Source organism: Nycticebus coucang, chromosome 4 (assembly GCF_027406575.1).
Source record: "Nycticebus coucang isolate mNycCou1 chromosome 4, mNycCou1.pri, whole genome shotgun sequence".
In the NCBI taxonomy this organism is placed as follows: Eukaryota; Metazoa; Chordata; class Mammalia; order Primates; family Lorisidae; genus Nycticebus; species Nycticebus coucang.
The window spans coordinates 115,016,136-115,041,951 of NC_069783.1; the positions used below are offsets into that span (position 1 = coordinate 115,016,136).

General features: G+C 40.9%; 1 protein-coding gene and 1 pseudogene across 4 annotated transcripts in view; both read left to right on the plus strand.

Moving 5' to 3' along the window:
* Positions 1-1,567: 1,567 nt before the first annotated feature.
* Positions 1,568-2,773, plus strand: LOC128584837 (splicing factor 3B subunit 4-like; annotated as a pseudogene).
* A 4,861-nt stretch (positions 2,774-7,634) lies between these two features.
* Positions 7,635-25,816, plus strand: part of TCTN1 (tectonic family member 1) — a 30,250-nt gene continuing 12,068 nt past the window's right edge. For 2 of the 4 annotated variants that reach the window (XM_053587450.1, XM_053587449.1), the window contains exons 1-7: positions 7,635-7,901; positions 12,297-12,417; positions 16,768-16,898; positions 18,102-18,253; positions 20,835-20,922; positions 22,510-22,619; positions 24,324-24,344. In XM_053587450.1, the coding sequence (XP_053443425.1) occupies positions 7,709-7,901; positions 12,297-12,417; positions 16,768-16,898; positions 18,102-18,253; positions 20,835-20,922; positions 22,510-22,619; positions 24,324-24,344 (816 nt within the window). In that variant the 5' untranslated portion in view covers positions 7,635-7,708. Of the gene's footprint in view, positions 7,902-8,511; positions 8,604-12,296; positions 12,418-16,767; positions 16,899-18,101; positions 18,254-20,834; positions 20,923-22,509; positions 22,620-24,323; positions 24,345-25,816 lie in introns of all 4 variants that reach the window. The other 2 variants (XM_053587451.1, XM_053587452.1) reach the window with 2 other exon arrangements.

A 25,816-nucleotide genomic window follows, 5' to 3' on the forward strand; every position in this document is an offset into this window, starting at 1 on the left:
GGAGGTGACAGAAGTGTCTCTCAGTGGGCCCAAGATGCGAGCTCACTTCTATTTTTTGAGGCTCTTTCTATACAGAAAAGTGAAGAATTCATTTCTTTGTTTAACATTTGACAAATGCTTTTGGCACTCCAAGATTAAAAGGAATTTAGATATGCCATTACAAGCCAACTGGATTTATTAAAAGCCAACTAATAAAACGATTTGAGATACCACCACACACCTATCGGAATAACTAATGGGCAGTGCCTGTGGCTCAAAGGAGTAGGGCGCCAGTCCCATATACCAGAGGTGGCAGGTTCAAACACAGCCCTGGCCAAAAACTGCAAAAAAAAAAAAATAAAATAAAATCAAAAATGAATACAAAACCTACCATACCAAGTGCTCACAAGCATGTGAAATACATTGTTGCTTGGAATGAAAATGGGAAAGTCACTTTAGAAAAAAGTTGGGAAGTTTTTCTTATAAATTGAAACACACATTGACCATCTAACCCAGAGATATTACTTCTAAGAGAAACAAAAAGTATATATTCATACAAAATCTGTGTGTAAATATGTATAGTGGCTTTATTTGTAACCACCCCAAAACTGGAAGAAGCTTTAACTGATGAATGGATGAAGAAATTTCAGTATAGCCATTTTTGGAATACTTGTTAGTAATATAAAAGGAATGAACTGAAGGAAATTCTTGAACATACAGCTAACTGACTTTTTTTTTTTTTTTTGAGACAGAGTCTCACTATGTCACCCTTGGTAGAGTGCTATGATGTCACAGCTCACAGCAACCTCAAGCTCTTGGGCTTGAGCAATTCTCTTGCCTCAGACTCTGAGTAACTGGGACTACAGGTGCCTGTCACAACACCTGGTTATTTTTTTTGTTGTAGTTGTTATTGTTGTTTAGCAGGCCCGGGCAGGGTTCGAACCCCCCAGCCCCAGTGTATGTGGCCGATGCTCTAACCATTGAGCTACTGGCATGGAGCTGAAAGAGCAGTCTTGTCAAAAAATGATTCTGGGAAACTGGGTATCTATGAATGAAGGTAAGTCCTTACCTCACACCATGTACAGACATTAACTCAGAATGGGTTAAAGACTTAAATGCAAGACCCAAAACTATTAAATTCCTAGAAGAAAAAAAAGATTTAGGACATTGGATTTGGCAATGATTTCTTGAATATGACAACAAAAGCACAAGCAACCAAAGAAAAAATAGACAAATGGGAGTAGATCATACTTTAAAACTTTTGTAAAACAAAGAGACAGATTAACAGAATGAAAGCAACCCACGGAATAGGAAAAACTATTTGCAAATCATATATCTGATAAGAGGATAATATACAGATTATATGAGGACTTCCTACAACTCAATAATAAGAACAACAAAATAACTCAATTAAATAATGGGCAATAGACATGAATAGATATTTCTGCACAGAAGATATACAAACGGCCAATAAGTGCATGAAGAGATGAACAACATGACTAATCATTAGGGAAATGCAAATCAAAACCATGACGAAGGAGGTCAGAAGGCAGAGCTGCTGCTTGGAGACAGCAGGAGCTTTTTCACCATGGCTGCCAGGCTGATCTCCGAGTGGAACCAGGATGCCACCATATACATGGGGGGTCTGGATGAGAAAGTTAGTGAACCACTGCTGTGGGAACTGTTTCTCCAAGCTGGACCAGTAGTCAACACCCACATGCCAAAGGATAGAGTCACAGGCCAGCATCAAGGTTATGGTTTTGTGGGATTCCTGAGCAAAGAAGATGCTGACTATACCATTAAGATTATGAACATGATCAAACTCTATGGGAATATGTGTGAACAAGGCATCAGTTCACAACAAAAACCTGAATGTAGGGGTCAACATTTTCATTGGGAACCTGGACCCAGAAAGTGATGAGAAGCTGCTTTATGATATTTTCAGCACCTTTGAGTCATCTTATAAATCCCCAATATTATGCAGGACTCTGACACAGGCAACTTCAAGGGTTATGCTTTTATTAATTTTGTTTTGTTTGATGCTTTGGATGCAGCAATTGAGGCTATGAATGGGCAGTACCTTTGTAACTGCCCAATCACTGTGTCTTATGCCTTCAAGAAGGACTCTTAAGGGTGAGCGCCACGGCTCAGCAGCTGAACAACTTCTGGCAGCTCAGAACTCACTCTCCCAGGCTCACAACCTCCATCAGCTGTTTCCAGATGCACATCCTCCACCATCTGCCCCAAGCCGGTGGTATTATCATTGAGATCTGGGCTTCCACCACCAGGTATGCCTCCTGCTGGCTCCTTCCCAACCCCAGTGCCACCTCCTGGAGCCGTCCCATCTGGGATACCCCCAGCCATGCCTCTGCCACCTATACCTCCTGGAGCTGAAAGACATGCCCCACCCCACCCCATCAGCAGGAACCCCAGGAGCAGGACATTCTGGTCACGGACACTCATATCTTCACCCATTTCCACAGGGTGGGATGCCCCATCCAGTGATGTCCCAGATGCAACTGGCACACCATGGCCCTCATGGCTCTTGGGGACAGCTACCACCTCGACCACCACCTGAAATGCCTCATTCTAGACCTCCTCCAATGGGCAGCCCTTCCCCCCAGGGCCTCCAATTGAGCCTCCCATAGGCCACCCAGGTCTTATGCCCCCACATGGTATGTGTGGACCTCCTCCACCCTATGGTTACCAGAGGGGACCTCTCCCTCCACCGAGACCAACTCCCCGGCCTCTAGTTCCCCCTCATGGCCTGCTCCAGGGCCCTTTCCGTCAGTAAATTTGCATTTTCCTTCCTCTGGTTATACCCTCCCAATATCTTTTGAGTCCTTGGACCAATCAGAGTTGTTATAGCTTCTGTTATGCTTGGGGCTAAAGCACTAATCCCTTTCACTCCTGCTCCCCTTTAATGCAATTTTTTCCCACAGGAGGTATTTCTTTTTTAAAGTTGGTCCTAAGTGTTTTGCAGATGGACAGACAAAATGAAACTAAAGTCCTGTTTAAAAAAAAAAAACATGATAAAAGCCAGGTGCAGAGGCTTATGCCTGTAAACCCAGCACTTTGGGAGGCTGAGGCAGGTGGATGGCTTGAGCTCAGGAGTTTGAGGCCAGTCTGAGCAAGAGCAAGAGGAAGAGCCCTAAAAATAAAAAAAAAAATAGCAAGTTATTGTGGCAGGTATGTATAGTCTCAGCTATTCTGGAGGCTGAATCAAAAGGAACCCTTAAGCCCAAGAGTTTGAGGTTTCTGTGAGCTACGATGCCACTGCACTCTACCCAGGGTGAGAGAGTGAGACTCTGTCTCAAAGAAACAAACAAAACCCATGATGAGATATCACCTCACATTCTATAGGATTAAAGCTATCAAAAGAACAGAATATAACAAGTGTTGACAAGTTGTTCAGAAAAGTTGAGACACTTGTGCACTGTTTGTGGGAATGTAAAATGGTACAACCATCCTAGAAAACAGTATGGTGGCTCCCCACCAAATTAAACAAACATAGAAGTACCATATGGCTCAACAATCCCACTTCTGGGTAAATAAATCAAAAGAATGCAAAGAACTATCTTGAACTATCTTGAAGAGATATTTGCATCAAATATTATTCAAAACATGTTCATTAAAACATTATTCACAATAGCCAAGAGGTGGAAGCAACCCAAATGTCCACCAGCAGATGAATGATAAAGAAAATATGGTATTACAGAGGTTGGAATATTATATAGTCTTAAAAAGGTAGAAACCCTGTCACATGCTACAATATGGATGTAGAACATTATGCTAAGGGAAATAAGCCAGTCATAAAAGGACCAATATTGTATGATTCTACTCATATGAAGTATCTAAAGTAGTCAAAATCATGGAAACAGCATTAAGAAGCTTGTTACCAAGGGCTGGCCGTAGTAGGGAGGGGAATTAATATTAACTGAGTATGGAGTACAGCGTTGCAAGATGATAAAGTTCTGGAGAACTGCACAACAGTGTGAATCATACATTTAAAAATGAGTAAGAGGGGGCGGCGCCTGTGGCTCAGTGAGTAGAGCGCCGGCCCCATATGCCTAGTGTGGCGGGTTCAAACCCAGCCCCCGCCAAACTGCAATAACAACAACAAAAATAGCCGGGCGTTGTGGTGGGCACCTGTAGTCCCAGCTGCTTGGGAGGCTGAGGCAAGAGAATCACGTAAGCCCAAGAGTGGAGGTTGCTGTGAGCCATGTGATGTCATGGCACTCTACCCGAGGGCGGTACAGTGAGACTCTGTCTCTACAAAAAAAAAATGGGTAAGAGGGTAAATTAACGCTTTTTACCACAATAAAAAAAAGAAGGAATGGACTATTTATATGCACAACATGGATGAATCTGAAAGTAATTAGGCTACATGAAAGAAGCTGGGCTCAAAAGCTATATAACATTAGTGTGACATTCTGGAAAAGGGGGAAATATGGGGACAGAAAATAGATCATTGTCATCAGGAGCTGGGATATGGGGAGGGGCTGAACTATAAAGGGGCTTGAGGGAACTTTTTGCAATAGTCAAATTGTTCTATAACTCAATTGTGGTTGTGGTTATATGACCGTATGTGTTTGTTAAAAACTCATAAAATGGCACACTAGAAACTCCTGTACACTGATGCAATAATAACAACATTGGTAATAACCAACTCACCTCAAACCACACCAAAGAGCAAGACACAGTGGTTGACACTTTCTTATGAAGTCAGCTTTAGTTTTTGTTTTTTTTTCCCACCTTGCTGCTCCTCCCGTCTTTGATTTTTTTCAGGCTCCAAGCCAAATATTCCAAAAAGCTGAATTGTCTTCACTCCTCTCAATGTTGGCACAGACTATAAGGAATTGAGAATGCCGATAATCCTAGAGAAACAGATGGACATTTAAAATCATAAACATTTGTGCACAGCCCAAATGTTGAGGTTTTGGACAAAATATGGAAATAGATCTTAGCCAGTTTTGTGTCCTTCCATCCTAATGAGGGAACCTACTCAGGCCAAGGCAAAAGGAAGAGAGAGAGAGAGGATGCTCTGAGTTGAAAGATGATAGGTCACCGTGAAATGAAAAGTTCCAAAGTTTCTAAGGTTTGCTGAATGTATCTGGTTAATCCAATCCTCATTTTGAATTGAATGTCATAAAATTACTTTCGGGATTTGAGTGTGTGTGATTGGACAAAGAGGGGAGGTGAGATTATTTTCTACATCATGTTAGCAGGTCCTGGTTGGAAGCATGAGATGTCAGGCTTGAAGAGGTCATATAATCATATTATTATAAAGATAAAACTGGTAGAGCTAAAAGGCACTTTATTTAAAAAAAATTTTTTTTGAGACAAGATTTCACTCTGTCACTCAGGTTGGAGTGCTGTGGCATCAGCCTAGTTCACACCAAACCTCAAACTCCTGGGTTCAAGCGATCTTCCTGCCTCAGCCTCCTGAGACGCTGGGACTACAGGTGCCCACCAAGACACTCAGCTAATTTTTCTGTTTTTATTAAAGACAGGGTCTCACTGTTGTTCAGGCTGGTCTTCAATTCCTGAGCTCAAATGATCTTCCTTCCTTGGCCTCCCAGAATGTTATGATTACAGGTGCCAGCCACTGTGCCTGGCCCACTTTATCAAAATTTAATCCAGCAGGCTAAAACTTCAAAACAGAAAATAGGACAAAGTGATTCACAAATATTATTAGAAGGTAGAGGCTGGAAGTAAAGAAATGATTTTAAAAAACAAGTAAGTACTAGATTTAAAAGTTATAAAACAAGGATGAAGGCATTGGCTCATGCCTGTAATCTCAGCACTCTGGGAGGCTAAATTCCCTTAAAAAAAAAAAAAAAACTGGCAGGTGCCTGTAGTCCCAGCTACTCAGGAGGCTGAGGCAAGAGGATGGTTTGAGCCCAAGAGTTTGAGGTTTCTGAGCTATGACATCTCAGTACTCTACAAAGGGCAAACAAAGTGAGACTCTGTCTCCCCCTCCCAAATAAATAAATTAATTAAATAAAAATTAAAATTAAAAATTAAAGGAGCACCCTGAAAACATGTCAAATAAAAATACTTCCAAAAAAAGTTACAAGATAAAGGTTTGTAAAACATAGGTTTGTATGTTTGTTTTTTGAGAAAAGGTCTCACTTTGTTGCCAGGGCTAGAGTGCAGCAGCAGCATCATAGCTCACTGCAATATCAAACTCCTGGGTACAAGCAATCCTCAGCCTCAGCCTTCCAAATACCTGGGATTACAGTTGAGCAGTTATTAAAAGTGGTCCTCTCTGGGAGGCTGAGGAGGGTGGTTTCCTAAGCTCAGGAGTTAGAGACCAACCTAAGCAATACTGTCTCTGGAATGGCACACGAAGGTGCTAAAGATGTCACTTTGATGACCTAGATTTGCTGTATAAATTTAATAAACAAGGTATATATATTGCTTGGCATTCTTCTGAATTGTTAAATGCGTTTCTTTGAATAAATACCATGATATGTTTAAATATTTTGACATCTATTTCTGAAGATTAAGTGTCAAAAGTGTAGCCAATATCTCTGAGCTTGTGTACCTCCTAAGCCAGTTTAGAATGAAGGGGCTTTCCCAAATCTTGTGTTCTCCTGGTCATTTTGTAGTGTTATAGTAAATTTGCTTTGGTTTTTCCTTTAAGTCTTATAAAATAGAATGCTATTCAGCCATAAAAAAGATGGAAATTTTGCATCTTTTGTAACAATCTGGACAGATTTGGAGAATATTCTAAGCAGAATCACAAGAATGAAAAAATAGGCCACGTACTCAGTACCAGTTTGAAACTAGGGATTAACAACTACATATTCACCTGAGAGAAAAAGTAAATTCAAATGACGGGGAAGGAGTTGGATAAATTCCCACCCAACAGGTATACTGCACGGGTATATGGCATACTTCCTGGGTGCCAACTACAACGCGGATTTTAATCACAAAAGCAATTTATGTAACCTAATCGTATGTACTCTTATGTTAACATGCAATTTTATAAAGAGGATAAATTATTCCACTCAATTTTTGTCAGCTTTTCTTTTGTATGGAAAAAGTGTTCATTTGCGTCCTTACAACACGGTGAACAGAAGTTATCTGGCGACCTCGTGAGAAACACCTAAAACAAAAAATGGGAAGCCCTTATCGACAGGATCTGGGATAGAATTCAGGGATGGGGATGTGATCTCCACGCTCCTCCAAAAGACCCACAGTCAGTCGCGTTAGGATAGCGGTTCCCAAATTTCTGTCCAATCACCAGCTTTCCTGAGGACATTTGTTAAAATTACCGATTCCTGGGCCCTGCCTCGACTTACTGACTCAGGAGGTCTCCTGAGGTGGCGCCCGGAAACCCGCATTTTTTATATATTTTTTTTTTTTTGGCCGGGGCTGGGTTTGAACCCGCCACCTCTGGCATATGGGACTGGCGCCCTACTCCTTGAGCCACAGGCGGCGCCCTATATTTTTATTTTTATCTTCTGTTCCCCAAATGTGGGTCACAGGAGGGAAACCGCATTTTTTAACAGGCTCCGCGGATCGGCTGGGAATCGCGCAAAGCTGGGATGGACACGCCCCCTCTTCGCCGGCCTCGCCCCGCTCTGTCCGCCGCCCCCGCCCTCCTCCCGAGGCCTCTCGCGGGCTCACTGGCCTCTTCCCGTGATGCCTAGCGCCGGGCTGTGGTGGTTGCCGGGCAACGTACTAGCTCTAGGGCTGGCGGCGTGGGATCGTCTGGGCCATGGGGCAGCAAGACCTCCCGCCACTCCTGCTGGTGTTCTCCGGCTGCTGCGCCTCCGTGAGCGCCCAGACCTGGGCCACCCCGGCGGTGACGACAGAGCGCCCCAACTCCACTGAGACAGCCTTGGCCACTCTCGGACCCTCTCCGTCGGCTAGACCCCCCGGGTTTCCCAGGCCTACCCCGGTCATGGACGGTGGGTACCAAGTGTCAACTGCTGGGGAGTCACAGTAATCCAACCTGGAGGGGATAGCCCGAGTGAGGATATAACAGTGACAACTAAGGCTTATTGAACACTCACTGTGTGCAGATATTGATGAGTGTTCCGTAGACTTTAATTTCTTAACAATAACTCTGAGAGGTAGATACTATCCCTGTCATAGAGATGAAACCAGGGCTCAGAAAGCGTACGGGGGACAGTATCAAATCTTTGAAAGTACTTGAAGTGGTCCTGGACACCATTAATGCTAAAGGTAATAGAGTCCTTACAGCCGAAGATGAAATTAAATTGAAAGTTTCTAGACAGTAGGGGAAATGAATACATAGGCTGCATTGGACTATATTAAAAAGATGCCAAAAGTCTAGCTTACTAAATGTGACTAGGTCAAGTTTCTTGTCCATTGACTTGAGTTATGAAAATCCCAGGATTCCTCCAGTGTTGAGTTGGAGGTGGGAGGTATGGGGTGGGGGGTTATGCTCAATTCTTAGAATTCATATTAGGGATAACTAACATATTTCTCAGAAAGTTTCCTTCTAATCCTAGTATTAAACATTTAATGAATATTATATAATTTGATTTCACATAGATGACTTCAGACAATGGCTGTGATCCCCTGAGATTTGAGTGCAAAATTTTCTGGAGTTAAGAAGTCATAGCAGTCAACAGATTCTCAAAAGGGTTTGTGATCTCAAGAAAAAATTGTTTTAAATCCTCTGTGTGGATTGAGGGTAACCCCCGTAGGTTTTTTTCCTTAAATTTCTTCTTAAGAGAAAGAGATGTTTTCTTAAGTAAAGGCTCACGATTAGTAAATAAAAAAGTCATCATTTGCTGACATCCTGCACTCCAGCACTTAACTTCAGGTACTGAATGGTTATTCCCCAAAAGTCCTTCTTCATAAATTATGAGTAGTCTGTATTAAAAAGTACAGAGAATTATGCTGGGGACGACTCACACTTGTAATCCTAGCAGTCTGGGAGGTTGAGGCAGGTGGATTGCTTGAGCTCAGGAGTTTGAGACCAGACCGAGGAAGAGGGAGACCCAGTCTTTACTAAAAATAGAAAAAACTATTTAGGCATAGTGACAGGTTTCTTTAGTCCCAGCTACTCAGGAGGCTGAGGGAAGAGGATCTCTTGAGTCCAGGAGTGTGTGAGTTTGCTATGAGCTATGATGATGCTACAACATTCTATCTAGGGTGACAGCGAGACTCTGTCTTAAAAAAAAAAAAATAGGTAAATATATTTGCTATCTTATAGAAATGAAAATGTTTTACATTTAAACTATTGATTTGATGAATTAGTAGGGAAGTTAAATCAGTGATAAATTGGGACAGAATATAGCCAAGTATTCAATGCCTGAAACTCTGTAAGGTTTTTGGACTGGGTTATCTTTTATCCACGTGAATATTCTGTTCCATCCATTAATGAAGCTATGTTTGAACCATCATTATTAGGGCATGTGGGCAGGGCTGTTTTTTTGAAGATGAGAGATGAATTTTTACATGTACTTAATCTTTTTATTTGTTTGTTTGGGACAGGGTCTTGCTCTGTTCCCCAGGCTGTAGTGCAGTGGCACTATCACAACTCATTGTAACCTCCACCTCCTGGGCTCAGGTGATCCTTCTGTCTCAGCTTTTCGAGTAGCTAGGACTACAGGTGGGCACCACCACTCCAGGCTTGCTTGCTTGCTTACTTATGTATTTATATATGCACATACGTGTATTTTTTTTAATACAGTCTTGCTCTGTTGCCCAGGCTAAAGCATAGTGGTATTATCATAGCTTACTGCAGCCTTTATTTTCTGGGCTCAAGTGATCCTTCTGCTTTAGCATCCTGAGTAAGTGGGACTACAGGTGCTCACCACCATGCCCAGCAATTAAAAAAATATATATTTTGTAGAGATACTGGTCTCGAATTCCTGACCTCAAACAGTCCTCTCGCTTTAGCCTCCTAAAGTGCTGGGATTACAGGCATTAGCCACTATGCCTGACTTGTCTCCATGTTTTTAAAGGACTCCTCTTTAGCTGTATCACTACTATTAGCTCATTTATTAACTGCTTACTGTGACAGGTACTGTGCTAACCATGTCACCTGTGATGTATCTCATTTAATCTCCACAATTACCCTTTGATGTAAGTATTGTTATCCCCATTTCCCAGGTAGCTGAATTATTTGCCTAATTCTAGGTCACATGGCTGGTAAGTGTTGGAGCAAGAGGCTGACTCAAAGTGGAGAACTATGGAAATTTACAGAATGGCTTACAGGCAGCCTTGGTGGGAGAGTGATAACTGTTCTATCTTGAATCTGAGCTGTGTTCATCAGTACCCTGTTCTATAAGCCAGTCATGCAAACGATAAGAGGCATGTAAGAGCAGCTGAGTGCTACTTAGACCTGGTGAGGACTCAGCAGATAACTTGTTGAATGATTAAGTGCACTTACATTCTGGGTAGAGACCGTTTTTTCCCTAAGTGGAGTTATTAAACATTATTGCTTTGTCCTTAGTAGTCTTAAAACTACCTATAAGTAGTTTATACAGTCTTGAAGTTTTAAGTTTTGAAAACAAAGTCGGATTGTAATTTTAAACACGTAAGGCAGGGAGCCTAAAACACTTCTTATTTTTTACGTTAAGCATGCGTTAGTTGCATCATTATTGTAATAAGTACGTAGAGGAGTCCTTGGCTATAGAGCATAGTAAATTTAAACTTTTGTGTCTTAGGCTGAGAAATTTTTGCATACTTATTGACCAAACCTCCCCCTTCTCCTCACACCCTTTTTTTCAGAGTATGTTATACCTATTATGGGCTATATTTTTCTAAAGCTCATTTATATTGTGAAATAATACATATATACAAATGAATGTTGTAAGGATCTGTCAGCATTTGTCTAAAATCTTTTTGGAAAAGACAACATTACAGACAAGATTGAAACCGTGATCTTATTCATTCCCTCCAACAATAACCACTACCATGAATTCAGTGTTTATCATTCCTATGGTCTCCTATTTCTTTCCTCTTTCCTTCTTCCTTCCTTCCCTCTCTCTCCCCCTCACTCCCTCTCCCTGTCACTCCCTCTCCCCCTCACTCCCTCTCTCCCTCTTCCCTTAACTCCCTCTCCTCCTCTCCCTTTTTCCCCCTCTCTTCCTCAGTTGCCCTGGGTAGAGTGCTGTGGCCTCATTATTGCTAACAGCAACCTCAAACTCTTAGTCTTTTTTTTTTTTTTTTGCAGTTTTTGGTCAGGGCTGGGTTTGAACCCTCCATCTCCAGCAAATGGGGCCAGCACCCTACCCCTTTGAGCCACCTTCAAACTCTTCAGTCTTGAGTAATCCTCCTGCCTCAGCGTCCCAAATAGCCCAGATTACAAGTGCCTGCCACAGTGCCCAGCTAATTTTACTATTTTTAGTAGACACAGGGTCACTTGCTTAGGCTGGTCTTAAACTCAGGCAGTCCACCTTCTTGGCCTCCGAGAGTGCAAGGATTATAGTCATGAGCCACCACACCTATCTCCTCTTTCTTTAAAAGGTTTTTTTTCTGTTTGATGGAATAAAATATGGAACTAAAAATCCAGATAATTTTTATTAATAATTTAAAAGTTGCTAAGTGGGGAGATTCCTACTCCTACCCCTGGCTTTATTGTCTAAATTACCAAAGATAGTCTAAGCACCTGAGCCAATTTGATTCCGGCCAAGAGGTTGTGAATATGAGTTCAGCTTCAAAACTGCAGGTTATATATGAGGAGAGGGACAAGATTGAAAACACTCTTTCATGGAGTCATTAATTGTGTACTGCCTCTGACTCAGTCTCTGGTGGAGGACTTGGGAATTTGTAATTTTATTTATTTATTTATGACAGAGTCTCACTTTGTTGCCCTTCTTAGAGTGCCCTGGTTTCACAGCTCACCACAACCTCAAACTCTTGGGCTCAAGTGATTCTCTTGCCTCAGCCTCTCGAGTAGCCAGGACTATAGGCACCTGGCACAATGCATAGCTAGTTGGGGAATTTGTGATTTTAAACCAGTGGTTCTTATGGTCAGGCAGGTTCTTATGGTTTAGGCATGCTGGTTCTTAATTATTAGCATCACCTGGAAAGTTTTTGCAAATTACAGATTTCTGGATTTCATAGTCTTCTCACCAAATCAGAGTCTTTGTAGATAGAGCACAAACAGAACTTTCCAAGTAGGTCAGATGATTAGCCATTTTGAGGAAATCTCTGTAGAGAGCTCAGACTGACTCATTTCCACTTCACAGATTTCCCCCCAAGTGCAATAGGAAAAATAAAATGGACCTTCTGTAAGAAATCTGTGGTGTGTTACAATGACAGGGGGCAGTCACCACCTGCTGATTGTGATACTATGGATCCTACCCTTTTTATTTCTGTAGTTGCTGCTCTGTGTGTCTGTGACTTGTCCCCAGCACAGTGTGACATCAACTGCTGTTGTGATCCTGACTGCAGCTCTGTGGATTTCAGTGTCTTTTCTACCTGCTCAGTTCCAGTTGTCATGTAAGTTTATGACACACGCAGTTTTGATAAAATTTGACCAGAATAATCAAATTTGGGAATAGAAAATGAAAACCCTCTAGACCGAAAAATCTAAATATGATTTCCTGTATTTTGCATGATTCAGAGACCATCCATTTCAAACCAATATGTAAATGTGTAGCTATCCCGTGTTTGTATCCAGCTAGATGATACTGCAGGCAAACAAGACAAGAAGAGAGAGTGTATGTCTCTTCTAAATAGTATAATGAAATTTGTCAGTGTTTGGAGACTGAATTACATTTCAGTTTGAGTGAAACAGATAACCCATTTTTGTATCAGTGAATTCATCTCATGCATAGCATAAGGTGAAAAAGTCCAGTTTAATTTTGCAGCTTTTGTTGTAGACAGAATACTTACAACAAAAAATTAAATAGACAGGAAGGCTTTGTACTTTCCTGATACAAAATTCTACCTGGAATTTTCACATTCACATTGTACAGAACAGTGGAAAATGGCATTCCCAGTTGATTACAAGGTAAAGAAATATCATGTTCTTTAGATCATATTTAGAGTGATCTATTCTCATAATTCAGATTACTTTTAGAAAAATGGCAGCACTTAGAAAAGATTCATTTTATTTAGAATGGTCCCAATCTGAATATTTAGAGATAGCTAATTTAAATTTAGACTTAGAGCAAGTTTTAGCAACTGACCACTTGATAGGTTGAATCCTTTTTGGAAGTACAATGGGTTTTCCCCCTTGAGAAACTATTTTACTGAGCAATGAGGAATTGAATCTATTTCTAATGTTATAAAATCACTTGGAGAATGGATGCTGTAGTTAGTTTAATTTTATTGCTACTTAGACTATAGCATGATTCAGTCTTTGTTGGAAATTATTCTGCTCTCCTGCCTTAATAAGTCCAGGAGCCTAAGAGTTAGGTTTTTCCTTCAGCCTGAGACTGTTTTTAGAATATCATTTATTTTTTATTAGCCAGTACAGTAATTTTAGATATAGATTATTTAGGATCAGGGTCAGCAAACTTTTTCTGTACAGAGCCAGATAGTAAACATTTTAAGTTCCATGGGCCATATAGGTTCTGTTTAACTTCTCAGCTGTGCCATTGTTCAGCAAAAATAACCATAGAATATGTAAGTGAATGAGCTTGGCTGTATGTTCCAATAAAATTTTATTTACAAAATCAGGTGGGGTTTGCAAACCCTGAATTTAGAAGTTAGAAGTTAAGGCTGTGGGCGGCGCCTGTGGCTCAGTCGGTAAGGCGCCGGCCCCATATACCGAGGGTGGCGGGTTCAAACCCGGCCTCGGCCGAACTGCAACCAAAAAATAGCCGGGCGTTGTGGCGGGCGCCTGTAGTCCCAGCTACTCGGGAGGCTGAGGCAAGAGAATCGCTTAAGCCCAGGAGTTGGAGGTTGCTGTGAGCTGTGTGAGGCTACGGCACTCTACCGAGGGCCATAAAGTGAGACTCTGTCTCTACAAAAAAAAAAAAAAAAAAAAAAGAAGTTAAGGCTGAATCTATAGTACCCTCAGGAAAGGACTTCATGTTTTTCTGAGTTAAGTTTTTGAGTTTTCTTAACCAGATCTAAAGTCATACTCCACACACAGCCTGAATAAGAGTGAGACCCATCTCTACTAAAAATAAAGTAGGCACAATGGCTTATGTCTGTAAACCCAGCACTTGGGAGGCTGAGATGGGTGGATTGCCTGAGCTCACAGGTTCAAGACCAGCCTGAGCAAAAGCAAGACCCCATCTCTAAAAAATAGCCAGGCATTGTGGTGGGTGCCTGTAGTCCCAGATACTTGGGAGGCTGAGGCAATAGAATCACTTAAGCCTGAGAGTTTGAGGTTGCTGTGAACTACAACGCTATGGCACTCTACTGAGAGCGACAAAGTGAGACTCTGTCTCAAAAAAAAGAAAAGAAAAATGAGCAGGGCATTGTGGTACATGCTTGTAGTCCTAGCTACGTGGGAGGCTGTGGTGAAAGGATCCCTTGAACCGACAAGGTTGAGGTTACAGTAAGCTACAGTGATGCCACTGTACTCTACCCAGGGTGACAGACAGAGACTCTGTCTCAAAAAATAAAAAGAGAGGGTGGCGCCTGTGGCTCAGTGAGTAGGGCGCCGGCCCCATATACCGAGGGTGGCAGGGTCAAACCCAGCCCCGGCTGAACTGCAACCAAAAAGTAGCTGGGTGTTGTGGCGGGCGCCTGTAGTCCCAGCTGCTTGGGAGGCTGAAGCCCAAGAGCTAGAGGTTGCTGTGAGTCCTGTGACATCATGGCACTCTACCAAAGGTGGTAAAGTGAGACTCTGTCTCTACAAAAAATAAAAATAAAAAAATAAAATAAAAAGAGAAAAAAGTCATAATCCTAGTTAATTGAGCTTTCTTGTTATATAGGTTCCAATTCATAAAAGATTTGTTTCATTTGTTAAGCTAGCAACTAATTCTGTTACCTACTAACTTATAAATTCATCCATAAGCTTATTGAATTGATGTCTTTTCTCTATTAAATGGAAGCTTCATGAATGAAAGAGCCTAGCACTGCTCCTGACACATAGTTGGCATTCATTAGAAAACAAGTTGAATGTATGAATGAATTTCTCCCCTCTACTTCTAAATGACTTTCTGTGTCCCCTTTTGTCTTCCTCTACCATCAGCCTTGTAAACAGAAATCAGACTAGAAACCTGGAGGCTTCTAACTCCTGCTTCTCCCTTGTCTTCTCTCTTGTCTAAGCAGTCTTTCACTCCTGATCACACCTTTCTTGAGTACCTTCTGTATGCCAGCACCAGGGTTATAAAGATGACTTAGACACACTCCTGCCTTCAGAGAGCTTACTGTTGAGTAAGGGAGACTGATGAGTGGGTGGCACTTTCTACACCAAGCACTGGGAGAACTCAAACAGCTTCATGAGGGAAGCCTTTCCAGAAAAGATGAACTAAGCTGAGCTGAACTGGGTCCTGAAGAACAAATGGAATTTGGCCAGCATGGAATCAGGAAAGGGCATTCCTGGCTGGGACAGACATGTGAGCAGAGTCCTGGGGGAAGGGGTTGGTGGGGGAGAGTAAAGGTATGACCTGTTGTCATACCCCTGTTGCTTAACTGAGTGTGGCTAGAGAGGAGGGGTGAGGGGGCGAAGAGGAGGGGCATTGGGTGCATGCTAAGTGCTTTGGACTGTGTCCTGAAGTCTGCAACGGGCAGAGTAGTGAGAGGATCAGATTTCTGTGTTAGGGAATTCTGCAGCAGCGTGAATGATATGTCATAAAGGCCAAGCCTGATAGTAGAGAACCAAGTTAGAAGCTATTGAAGATGAGGAGTAATGGTTATCCTACCCTCCCCAAAAGACAGGATGGTGGAACCGGAGAGAAATATCCATATCTGCTACTGACACTGCACAGGATTAGGGAGCTGGCTGACTGCAGGGGAAAGAGGGGTCCCATTCTGAGTTTCTGTGACTATAGCTCTTTGTTTGCCTGTCACTACTCCCTTCCACTGTGTAAGCTCACACTTCTTCTTATCATTTATTTGCTGAAAAACCTTGAGAAGGTCTCATTACCTACAGACTCTTGAGCCTCCATTCAGATGCATTCCCAACTTCTTTCAGAACCTATTTCCTACTAACCTCCATCTCAAATCTTCTACTCCAGCCCAACATTGGTACTCAGAGATTCCCAAAGACCATCAATTTATTTATTCCCATCCTTGGCCAATCCTATTCTTGCACTTGGATTAGCTGGCCTCCTGTTCCCTTTGTTTGATTCCTGTGCATTCCTTAAGGCCCAATAAAAACTGAATGATAACATCCAGTCTTGGCAAGAGTACACAGGCAATAGCTACCTTTTTTTTTTTTTTTTGAGACAGAGTCTCACTATGTTGCCCTTGGTAGAGTGCCCTAAGTGTCATAGCTCACAGCAACCTCCTATTCCTGGGCTCAAGCGATTCTCATGCCTCAGCCTCCTGAGTAGCTGGGATTACAGGCACCCACCACAACACCTGGCTAGTTTTTGCTCTCGCTCAGGCTGGTTGCAAACTCCTGACCTCCAATAAGGAGGGGGTCTTACTGTGTTGCCTCAAGCTCCTGGGCTCAAGTGATCCTTTTGTCCTTAGCCTCTTAAGTAGCTAGAACTGCAGGCATGTGCCACTGTGCCTGGCTCAAATGCCAAACATTTTAACACTGAATAAACTGAAAAAAAGAAATGGATTCATTTCTAGCATTATACTTTCATAACTGTCCTCTAGGTTTGTGCACTGTTAACATGGTACAGTGCACAAACATCTGACAGTTTTAAAATAATCTTACTAAGATCGTATGCTTATGCCTTATAAGTTTGTGTTGTTATTTTTTGTAATTTTCAGGAGCAATAACCAGTTTTGTAGTCAAAAAGCAGCCATCTATTCATTGAATTTTACAGCAGATCCACCTCAAAGGGTATTTAAACTTGTCGACCAGATCAACCCGTCTATTTTCTGCATTCATATTATAAACTGTAAGTATTCAACATTGATATATTTTGTGAAAATCTAGAAAATTTGTTTTAAAATTATTTTATGGAAAAACATTCAGTTAGATTTTGAACAAATATTTTATATTTTGGCTCTATGTATAATGTATATCTTCTGAGATCACTTCAACAGGTAACTTTATAGACTTGTAGGTGTGCACATTTTCTTTAAAAGTAATTGTGCTTGTGTAGTTGTCTTTTAAAACCTTTGCTCTTAATTTCAGAGGAGTTTATAATTTCAGAGGTGTTTGTAATATGTAGACATACATAAAATTTATAATTGTTTTCTATATACACATTTTGTTTTTTTACTTTCTTTCCTCCAGGATTAATGGTTGAAAATCAGGTTGTGTAATGATCAGGCCCACTAAGAGATAAAGAAGAGAAATGTAGTTAAAATTAAAAAAAAAGAAAATCAAGTTCTGCTTTGAACATTACCTGTGGTTTCTATTTCCTTTTTCTCTTTTATTTTTACTAAGAATATTTGCATGAAAACAGGATCTTATTTTTATATGAGTATTAAGATCAAATAAGTGTCTACATCCAAAGAACGTGAGTGTAAAATGTTATGAAGATATCAAATATTAGTGACACATTTATGGTTTTATTAATTAAACTTCATCTTTTCAGAATATATTTAAGTCTTTTGGTTTTATTCCCTTATGATTGAAAATTTACATGAATGCTTTGCCCAATTTGTAATCAGAAGTGATGACTGGCTAGCAACTGTCACATTCTCTGGTATAACATGAGCCCAGTGTACAAACCAGCCTGCTCTCTTCCCAACTTTCTCTCCTGTACCCAGCACATTTTTCTCTTGGGCTTTCAAGGTGGCTGTGTGAAAGTAGAAATAGGTTTCTTTCATTTCCATAGCCATCTGGAGAGAGCATCCCCTTACAGATCGATGGAGCAGACTCATCAGTCAATCGATTATATTATTGGCTTCTGTTGTGCTATTTACTTACAGGCACTGGAGACTATTATTTCCCCCACTGTTAGAGAAGCAAGCTGAAGGTAGGGATCCTATTTATTTAACAAGTTTCAAGAAGTGCTAGAAGAAGTGAATATGGAAAAAGACACTTTATTTTTTCCATATCAGCCTTAATGCTACCAAAAGCTGTTTCCAAAATATTATGTCATATATACTATATATTTTATGCTGATTTAAAATATTTTTTCTGAAAACAGATAAACCTGCATTATCCTTTATTAATCCGGAAGTACCTGATGAAAACAGTTTTGACAAGTTGATGAAAACATCTGATGGTTTTACATTGAATGCTGAATCAGATGTTTCCTTCACAACCAAGTTGGATGCTCCAAATACCGCAAAATATGAGGTGAGCCAAGAATTTTGATTGAGTCTGCTCTTCCTGACATGGATATCCTGTCCTTGTAAGTTAATTTTCTGTGTGTTATTAACTGGCTTTCCTGAGACATAGAATTGATACTACAGACTAAAAAACTTAATGTTGGCCAGGGCTTGCAGCTCATACCTATAATCCTAGCACTTTGGGAGGCCAAGGTGGGAGGATTGCTTGAGGCCAGGAGTTCAAGACCAGTCTGGGCAATATAGAGGGACTCTGTCTCTACACAAAATTTTTTAAAATTAGCCTGGTGAGGTGGTATGTGCCTATAGTCCCAGATCTCCTCTGGCAGGAGGATCACTTGAGCCCAGGAGTTTAAGGTTGCAGTGAGCATGTTCATGCCTACAAATCAAAGATCATGAAGAGTAAAATGAGTATTTGAATTTTGAATATAGGATTTAATGTAGTTTATTCTTTGGTAAGCTTGCATTTTTCTCTGCAGAATTCTTTGCTCTCCTCAGCCTTAAAAAGATGCAGCAAAATAAGCTTGAGTTATGCTGCAGGGAGGGAACATGAAGTAGATTGGTTGGATGCTTTCTCTTCCTTAAATTGCTTATAGACTTTGGAAGATGTGTACTGCTGTTCTATATTTATTCATTAGTATACCTTTAAATGTGTGTAATTTTGAATACACTTTAACTTTTTGGGGAGCATCTATTTTTTTCTTTTTTTGAGTTCTGTTATTCAGAGTTGGAGTTCAGTGGCACGATTTGAGTTCTGTTATTCAGGCTGGAGTTCAGTGGCACGATCATAGCTCACTGCAGCTTTTGAACTCCTGGGCTCAAGTGATCCTCCTGCCTCAGCTTGTCAAATAGCTGGGACAATAGGTGCATGCCATCACACCCACCCAATTTTTCTATATTTTGTAGAGACAGAGTATACAGTCTTGCTATGTTGCCTGGGCTAGTCTCAGACTCCTGGGCTCAAGTGATCCTTTGACCTTCCAGAGTGCTAGGATAACAGGTATGAGCCACCATGACCACCCTAGAAGCATCTTTTTAAAAGAAAAGTATGAAAGAAACATGTACCAGTTCTTTTTTTTTTTTTCTTTTGAGATAGAGGTCTCACTCTGTCACCTTGGGTAGAGTGCCCGCTTACAGCAACCTCAAACTTTTGGGCTCAAGTAATACTTTATACTCAGCCTCCCAAGTAGCTGGGACTAGAGGTGTGTGCCACAATGCCCGGCTAGTTTTTCTATTTTTAGTAGAGATGGATCTCGCTCTTGCTCAGGCTAGTCTCAAGCTCCTAAGCTCAGGTAATCCATCCACTTCAGCCTCCCAGAGTGCTAGGATTATAGGCGTGAGCCACCTTGCCCAGCTAGTAACATGTATTAGTTCTAAGGATTAAAATTATAAATGTATAGAAGTAAAAATTGAAAGGCTTCTTGTCTCCATTAAAATTCACACTGTGAATCATTGTGAAAAGATTGGTGTGTATTCTTCCTGACTGTTAAATACATCTATTAAAATGTACATATAATTTTGTATAGAATTAGGATTTATAGTTAACCACATTATTCTAGAAAATACCTTTTTCAGTGACAAATATTGTGCATCTTGCTGTGTCACTATAAAAATTACCATTTATTGAGTATTTTTCTGTGTGTCAGGCATTACTCATATATAACCCTGGGAGGGACCCATCATTGTTCCCATTTATCTGATAAGACAGACTTAAGCACAGGAAAGTAACTTGTCAGAACTAGGGTTAAAGCTACAATTTAGGAAGTATTCCTTTCCTTGCTGTATATGTATCTGAGCTTTTCCACTCTTAGCAGACATTTCTTTCCAGTTTTGCTATTATAAATCTACAGTGAACATTATTATATAGACATATATCTTTGTACACTTGTATGATTAAATCCTTAGGTTGTGTCTCTATAAATGGGTTAGCTTGGTCAAAATGAATGAAAATTTAAAATGCTGGTAAGATATTGCCATCCAGAAAGATTACGGTAATTTATACTCATAGCTCCAGTGAACAAAAGGACTTGTTTTCCCATACTTTTGCTGGCACCAAGACATTGACATTTGAATAAACTTTCAAATTCAAGAAAATTAGCTCTATGCCCAGTAGCTGCAAATGTGGATTTTGAAAATTGAGAAAGAATTTTATAGGACTTGGATTGGAAAAAGAAGGCATTCTTTCATAAAAATGAGTCATAAAACATTGATTTTTATAATTTAATGTATATTTTATGTGTTCTTCAAATAGTGAATGCTACTGGAAAATAATTCTCTCACCCCTGTGTCTAGCCACCCAGTTCCTGTGTACAGAGGGAAATCTTACATCAACTTCTTATACACCCTTCCAGAGAAATCCTGTAATTAAAAAGCGTGCAAGTTCAGTAAAATGCATGCACAGAAACATACCTCCTTTAGAAAAGGATGAAGCAGCTTGATGTAAGCTCCGTGTTGGCAAGGACCACATCTGTCTTTTGCTCATCACTATGTTGCTTATGCCTGCAGTGCTGCTTGGCACATATAGGTGCATAGTAAGTGTTGAATGAATTCCTTAATAACACCATCATGATTATTGGTGGTTGTATTTGCAGTTTGGGGCTCCTCTGCAGACTTCAGATTCATTTCTGAGATTTCCTTTGCCCCTCACATCGTCTCTGTGCACTGACAATAACCCTGCAGGTAAGAGATCGGCTATTCTTTTTTCTGTAAACAGTTTGCTGTTATTAATAGTAGTTATGTAGTACTATTAGGAGTATTAATAGTAGTTATAATTAAACAGGTTTCATAACTAGAAACAGAATTTGCAAGTTGAAAGAGACCTCAAGTTTATGTAGTTTCATTGCCTACCCAGCTCTAGAGTCTTTCCTACCACATGCAGTTGCTGCTTGAGCACTTGGAATGGTGGGGAACTCTCTATCTGAAAAAAGATGTTGTTTAACACTTCCAATTGTTGCAAAATTCTAAAGCTTATCAACAGCTAACATTTAGTAAGCGCTTACTGTGTGCTGGGTATTGGGTTAAGTGCTTGCATGTGTTTTCCATTTAATCCTCACAGTGATCTTTTGCAGTCAGGTTAGTATCTTTATTTTTTAAATGAGGAAACTGAGTGGCATGCAGTTTCTTGCTCAGGCCCAGGCAGGCAGTGGTGGAATGAGGACTGAACCCACACAGTTGGCCTGCAGTCTATGCTTCCTCCAATGCCCGGTCTCCCATGGGTCTTGCTGCTCCATTTAGGAGCCTGTAAAACCCACAGAATGGGGTTTTATATGAAGGGAAGGCAGCAGGCCTGGCTCTCCCACACTTAGGTGAGCTTCACTATCAAAAAGCTTATCAAAATAATGCACGGCAGGAAAACACATTCCATTGAAAAGACACTTAACCTCACACACACAAGGAACAGTGTAAATTAAAATGAAACTGAGATACCATTTTCCTCTATCAGATTGGCAAAGTTCAAAAAAGTTGAGGCTGTAGGGAAATAGGTAGTCACCTACATAGCCTGTGGGACTATAGACTGGTACAACCTCCGTGAAGGGCAATTTAGCAATATGTATCAAAATTCCAAATGAATGTGCTATTCACGCAACTATTCTACTTCTGTGAGTTAATCCTACAGAAACTCTGGCTCACATGAAGTAATACATTGCAGCATTGTTGGTAATGGTAAAGACAGAGACAACTTAAGTGTTCATTAATAGGAAACTGGTGGAATAATTATGCAACATCTCTAATAGGATACTAATTATTCTTAAGAAAGGAGGAGGAAGCTCTTCATGTACTGAGACAGGCTGATCTTCCATATATGTTGTTCAGCGAAGAAAACCGAAAAGCAGAATAGTGTATATATGGTGTATTTGTTTTCAAAAGGGTAAAGAAAACAATAAAAATTTTTTTGGCATACACACTTGCTTTTATTTGCATAGAACATTTCCAAATGATACACAAGACACTTCATTTTCACTGTTTCTGAAGAAGGGGACTGGGAGTAGCTTGGGCAGCGGGGAAGAAAGGCGTTGGAGCAGTGGTTCTCAACCTTCCTGAGGGAGACATTGCTCACTATCTTTTTGTGCCTTTTGAATTTTGAATCTTGTGAATTTTGAATACCTATTTGAAAGTAATTAAAAACCGTATTTTAAACACATTACATATTTGTGTTGTAACTTATTTTGTAGTTTTACCTAGGTTATGTTTTTTTTAGTTGCCATGGGGCAGTTGAAAATTTTCATCTGTTTGTATTTTTTTCCTTGGGAATGTTATGATTTCCAGCATTTCTAGTGAACCAGGCTGTTAAGTGCACCAGAGAAATAAATTTAGAAGAGTGTGATCAAATTGAAGCCCTTCGCATGGCTTATTATAGCAGCCCTGAAATTTTGAGGGTAAGAATTATTTTGAAGTGGAACTGATTTGTTAGATATGTTTTCTGTTCTTTGTATCCTTTTAAAATATGACAAGTATAGAATAATTTCAGTACATGACTAACACTCAAATTGAAATTTCTTTTCTCCAGTACTTTGGTATCAGTGATTATTGAAATAATTTAAATAATTATTTAAATAATTATTTCTTAAATAATTTAAGAAATTTTTATTTTCATACAGTTAGCTCATATTTTGCTTTTGTTCATTTTTCCTACTTTGGTTCATCATGAAGATAACCAATAATGTCTGTCTCCTGAATTAAAATCTTTACTAATAATTAAAAACTTTAGAAATCCTATAAATATGATATGTCTAACAGAAATAATCATTTTAGTATCAAAAAGCTCTCTCTAGAAATAGTCCAGAAGAAAAAAAATCTACTCTTTGGCAGATGAAATAGCAGTCAGAAAAGGGCTGGAAACAAAAGAACAGGGCATGGTGGTGAAGGGGCCCCTTCTTGCAGTGACCAAAACCTGAACTGAATAAAAGAGTGAGGTGCTGGCCTGCTTAACAGATGAGGTGGAGGGCTGCAAGGGGAGTAGACATTTTTCAGTGATTAAAAACCACATGTTTATTGTCAACCCCATTTCCTTTTTGGTGAGGGGTAATATGGTCCATGGAGTTATTATTCATTTGGGCTTCCGCTTTTAGAATCAAGTTTAACCTTTCCTCTCCCTTCCCTTTCCCTCTCTTCTTATAAGTTAGCCATCTAGGCCCATGAATTTTTCCAGGTGGTTTGACTTCTCACGGTTGTCCTGAAGTAGTCCTGAAGGAGTCCTGGAAGTAGTCCCAAAGGCATGCAGGTGCAGTTCGCTTTCAATTAAGGCCTCCCCAAACATGTCTATTTTTTTTTTTTTTGTAGAGACAGTCTCACTTTATCCCCCTCGGTAGAGTGCCGTGGCGTAACACAGCTCACAGCAACCTCCAAATCCTTGGACTTAGGCGATTCTCTTGACTCAGCCTCCCAAGTAGCTGGGACTACAGGCGCACGCCACAACGCCCGGCTATTTTTTTGTTGCAGTTTGGCCAGGGTCGGGTTTGAACCCACCACCCTCAGCATATGGGGCTGGCGCCCTACCCGCTGAGCCGCAGGCGCCGCCCAACATGTCTATTTTTCTATCTCCTCACAGCTCCCCGTGGTTTACTAGGGTGTCTTGTGACAGGTTGGGAGAGGGGGACAGAACATGAAGGGAGGTGAACCCTTCAGAAAGAGTGTGCCAGCTGTTCTGGGGACACAGACACTTGACATTGAGCAGGTTTGGGCTAGCGGCAGTAAGGAGTTTGTGGAAATACTTGAGCAGGTGATGGTAGTGAGTGACAGTGAGGACAGGTGCAGCAAGAGGGCAGGACCTGTGCCTCCCCCATAGTGCTTTAATAGTGGTATCTATGTTGAAATATGGGACAATGACACTGAAGCATGGAACCTTCCTGAGACTAACTTGTTGAGCTTCAGTCTGAAGGAAACGAATATAGATGGAAAATGCAAGTTACCTCTTTGATTACAACATGGATATAAATCCGTGTAGATGGAAGCCTTGACCAAGGAAATTGTGTTCTCTTTGTGAAATCTTGAATAAGATTTAACCCATGGTCTGAAAAAGCAGTGAAAATGGTTCTCTTTGTTGTACTTAACACAATTTGTTGTGCTTTCTTTTTGTCTAGGTGCCTCATTCAGGAACAAAGGTAAGAGTATATCTTAATTGAAAGTAAGATAGCTTATAGTATACTGTCTTATTTCTGAGCCCTTTGAAATGAATATTCATAGTAGTTATAATTAAGGTACCAATTTGTATTTGTTGCCAATAACAAGTACACTTGTCAAAAAGCAAACAGACACGAAATAGGGAAACTCATTAGTACATGCTCCTTTGGAATCACGCTTCAGGATTTCCAGCTCCCTCGGTTGTGGTTCCACACTCTTCAGTGTTTAAGTGACACAGCTGTCTTGACTGGTAATGGGTGTGATTGTCTTCTGAACATTCAGGGTGGCCCTTGGTCTCTTGTCAAGAGAGCTGGCCAGTTCCCAGGATGCTGTCTGCCCAGAGTAGAAACTGTCAATGTTTTGCTCAGTGGGTGTACACACATGTGCAGGAGGTATGCACTCGCAGAGTGTACCTACAGGGGTTGATTTGAGGGTAGATTCCAGTCTAAGCCTTGTCACCCCCAGCTCAAGGCTGCTGTCAAGCTATGGTCAGGATGCCAAGGTCTTTTTTAGATATGGCTAGGCCGGTCTGTGAACACAGTCCCCAAGGAGGCCTGACACAATGGCTTTGTCACAGTTTCTCAAAGCCTATGGGGCTTGTTAGCTGGGTCCAAAACTCAGCTTTGCCATTATGTTCTTATCTGACTTACCCCTCAGCCTCCCTTTATTGAGTGGATGGTGAGTGTTTGTGCAAAGGCTTGATGCAAGGCTGAGTGGGAGGGTGCGCACAGAAAACCCTGGGGACAGTAACAACACTGGCCACAGTTGACTTAAGTCTCTTTGGCACAAACATGTTTGAAGGAGTTTGAAAGGAAATAGCCATGTGACTTTGGATTTTATAGTAGTGTATGTAGGCTGGATTCCCTCATCTGTGAAGATGTTTTCAAGCTTTACTTTTGCAGCCCTTTTTTCAAATGTAGACTCAAGCAGAACCCTCCCTGTGTTATCATGGTTTGAATCTGGAGCTATGCTGGTTGGAGCAGAGATGGGGCCTGAAGCCTTCTACCTGCCCAATTTCCCAGCTCCACCCTTTCGTCCCTCTGAGGAACCCTAGGGTTTCCAAGAACTTAATTCGAAAGTCACATAATGAGCTAGTTCTTATGTTCCTCTAGCTACTAGAAAACACTTTGATTCTACTACTCAAAAATTGAACTATCTATGGAGGCAGCAACCCAGTCTGCCTTGTTCATGATGTAACCTTAGTTCTAGGGCAGCAGCCAGTATGAATTAGGCACTCACTGGGTTATGTGATAAGTGATGATTAACTAGGAGGTCAATCCAATCAAGTTGGGAAGACTTATTATGAGAAATGATGGATATTACTAGAAAGAATGGAATGGGTTCCAGACCCTGTTCTCAGTGTTGTACATATCTGAAGAACAGGCATATCTTCCTGGGATATGTACTTACCCAGGAGGTATGTCCTGTTGTTGTCACTCTCTGGCAGAAGAGT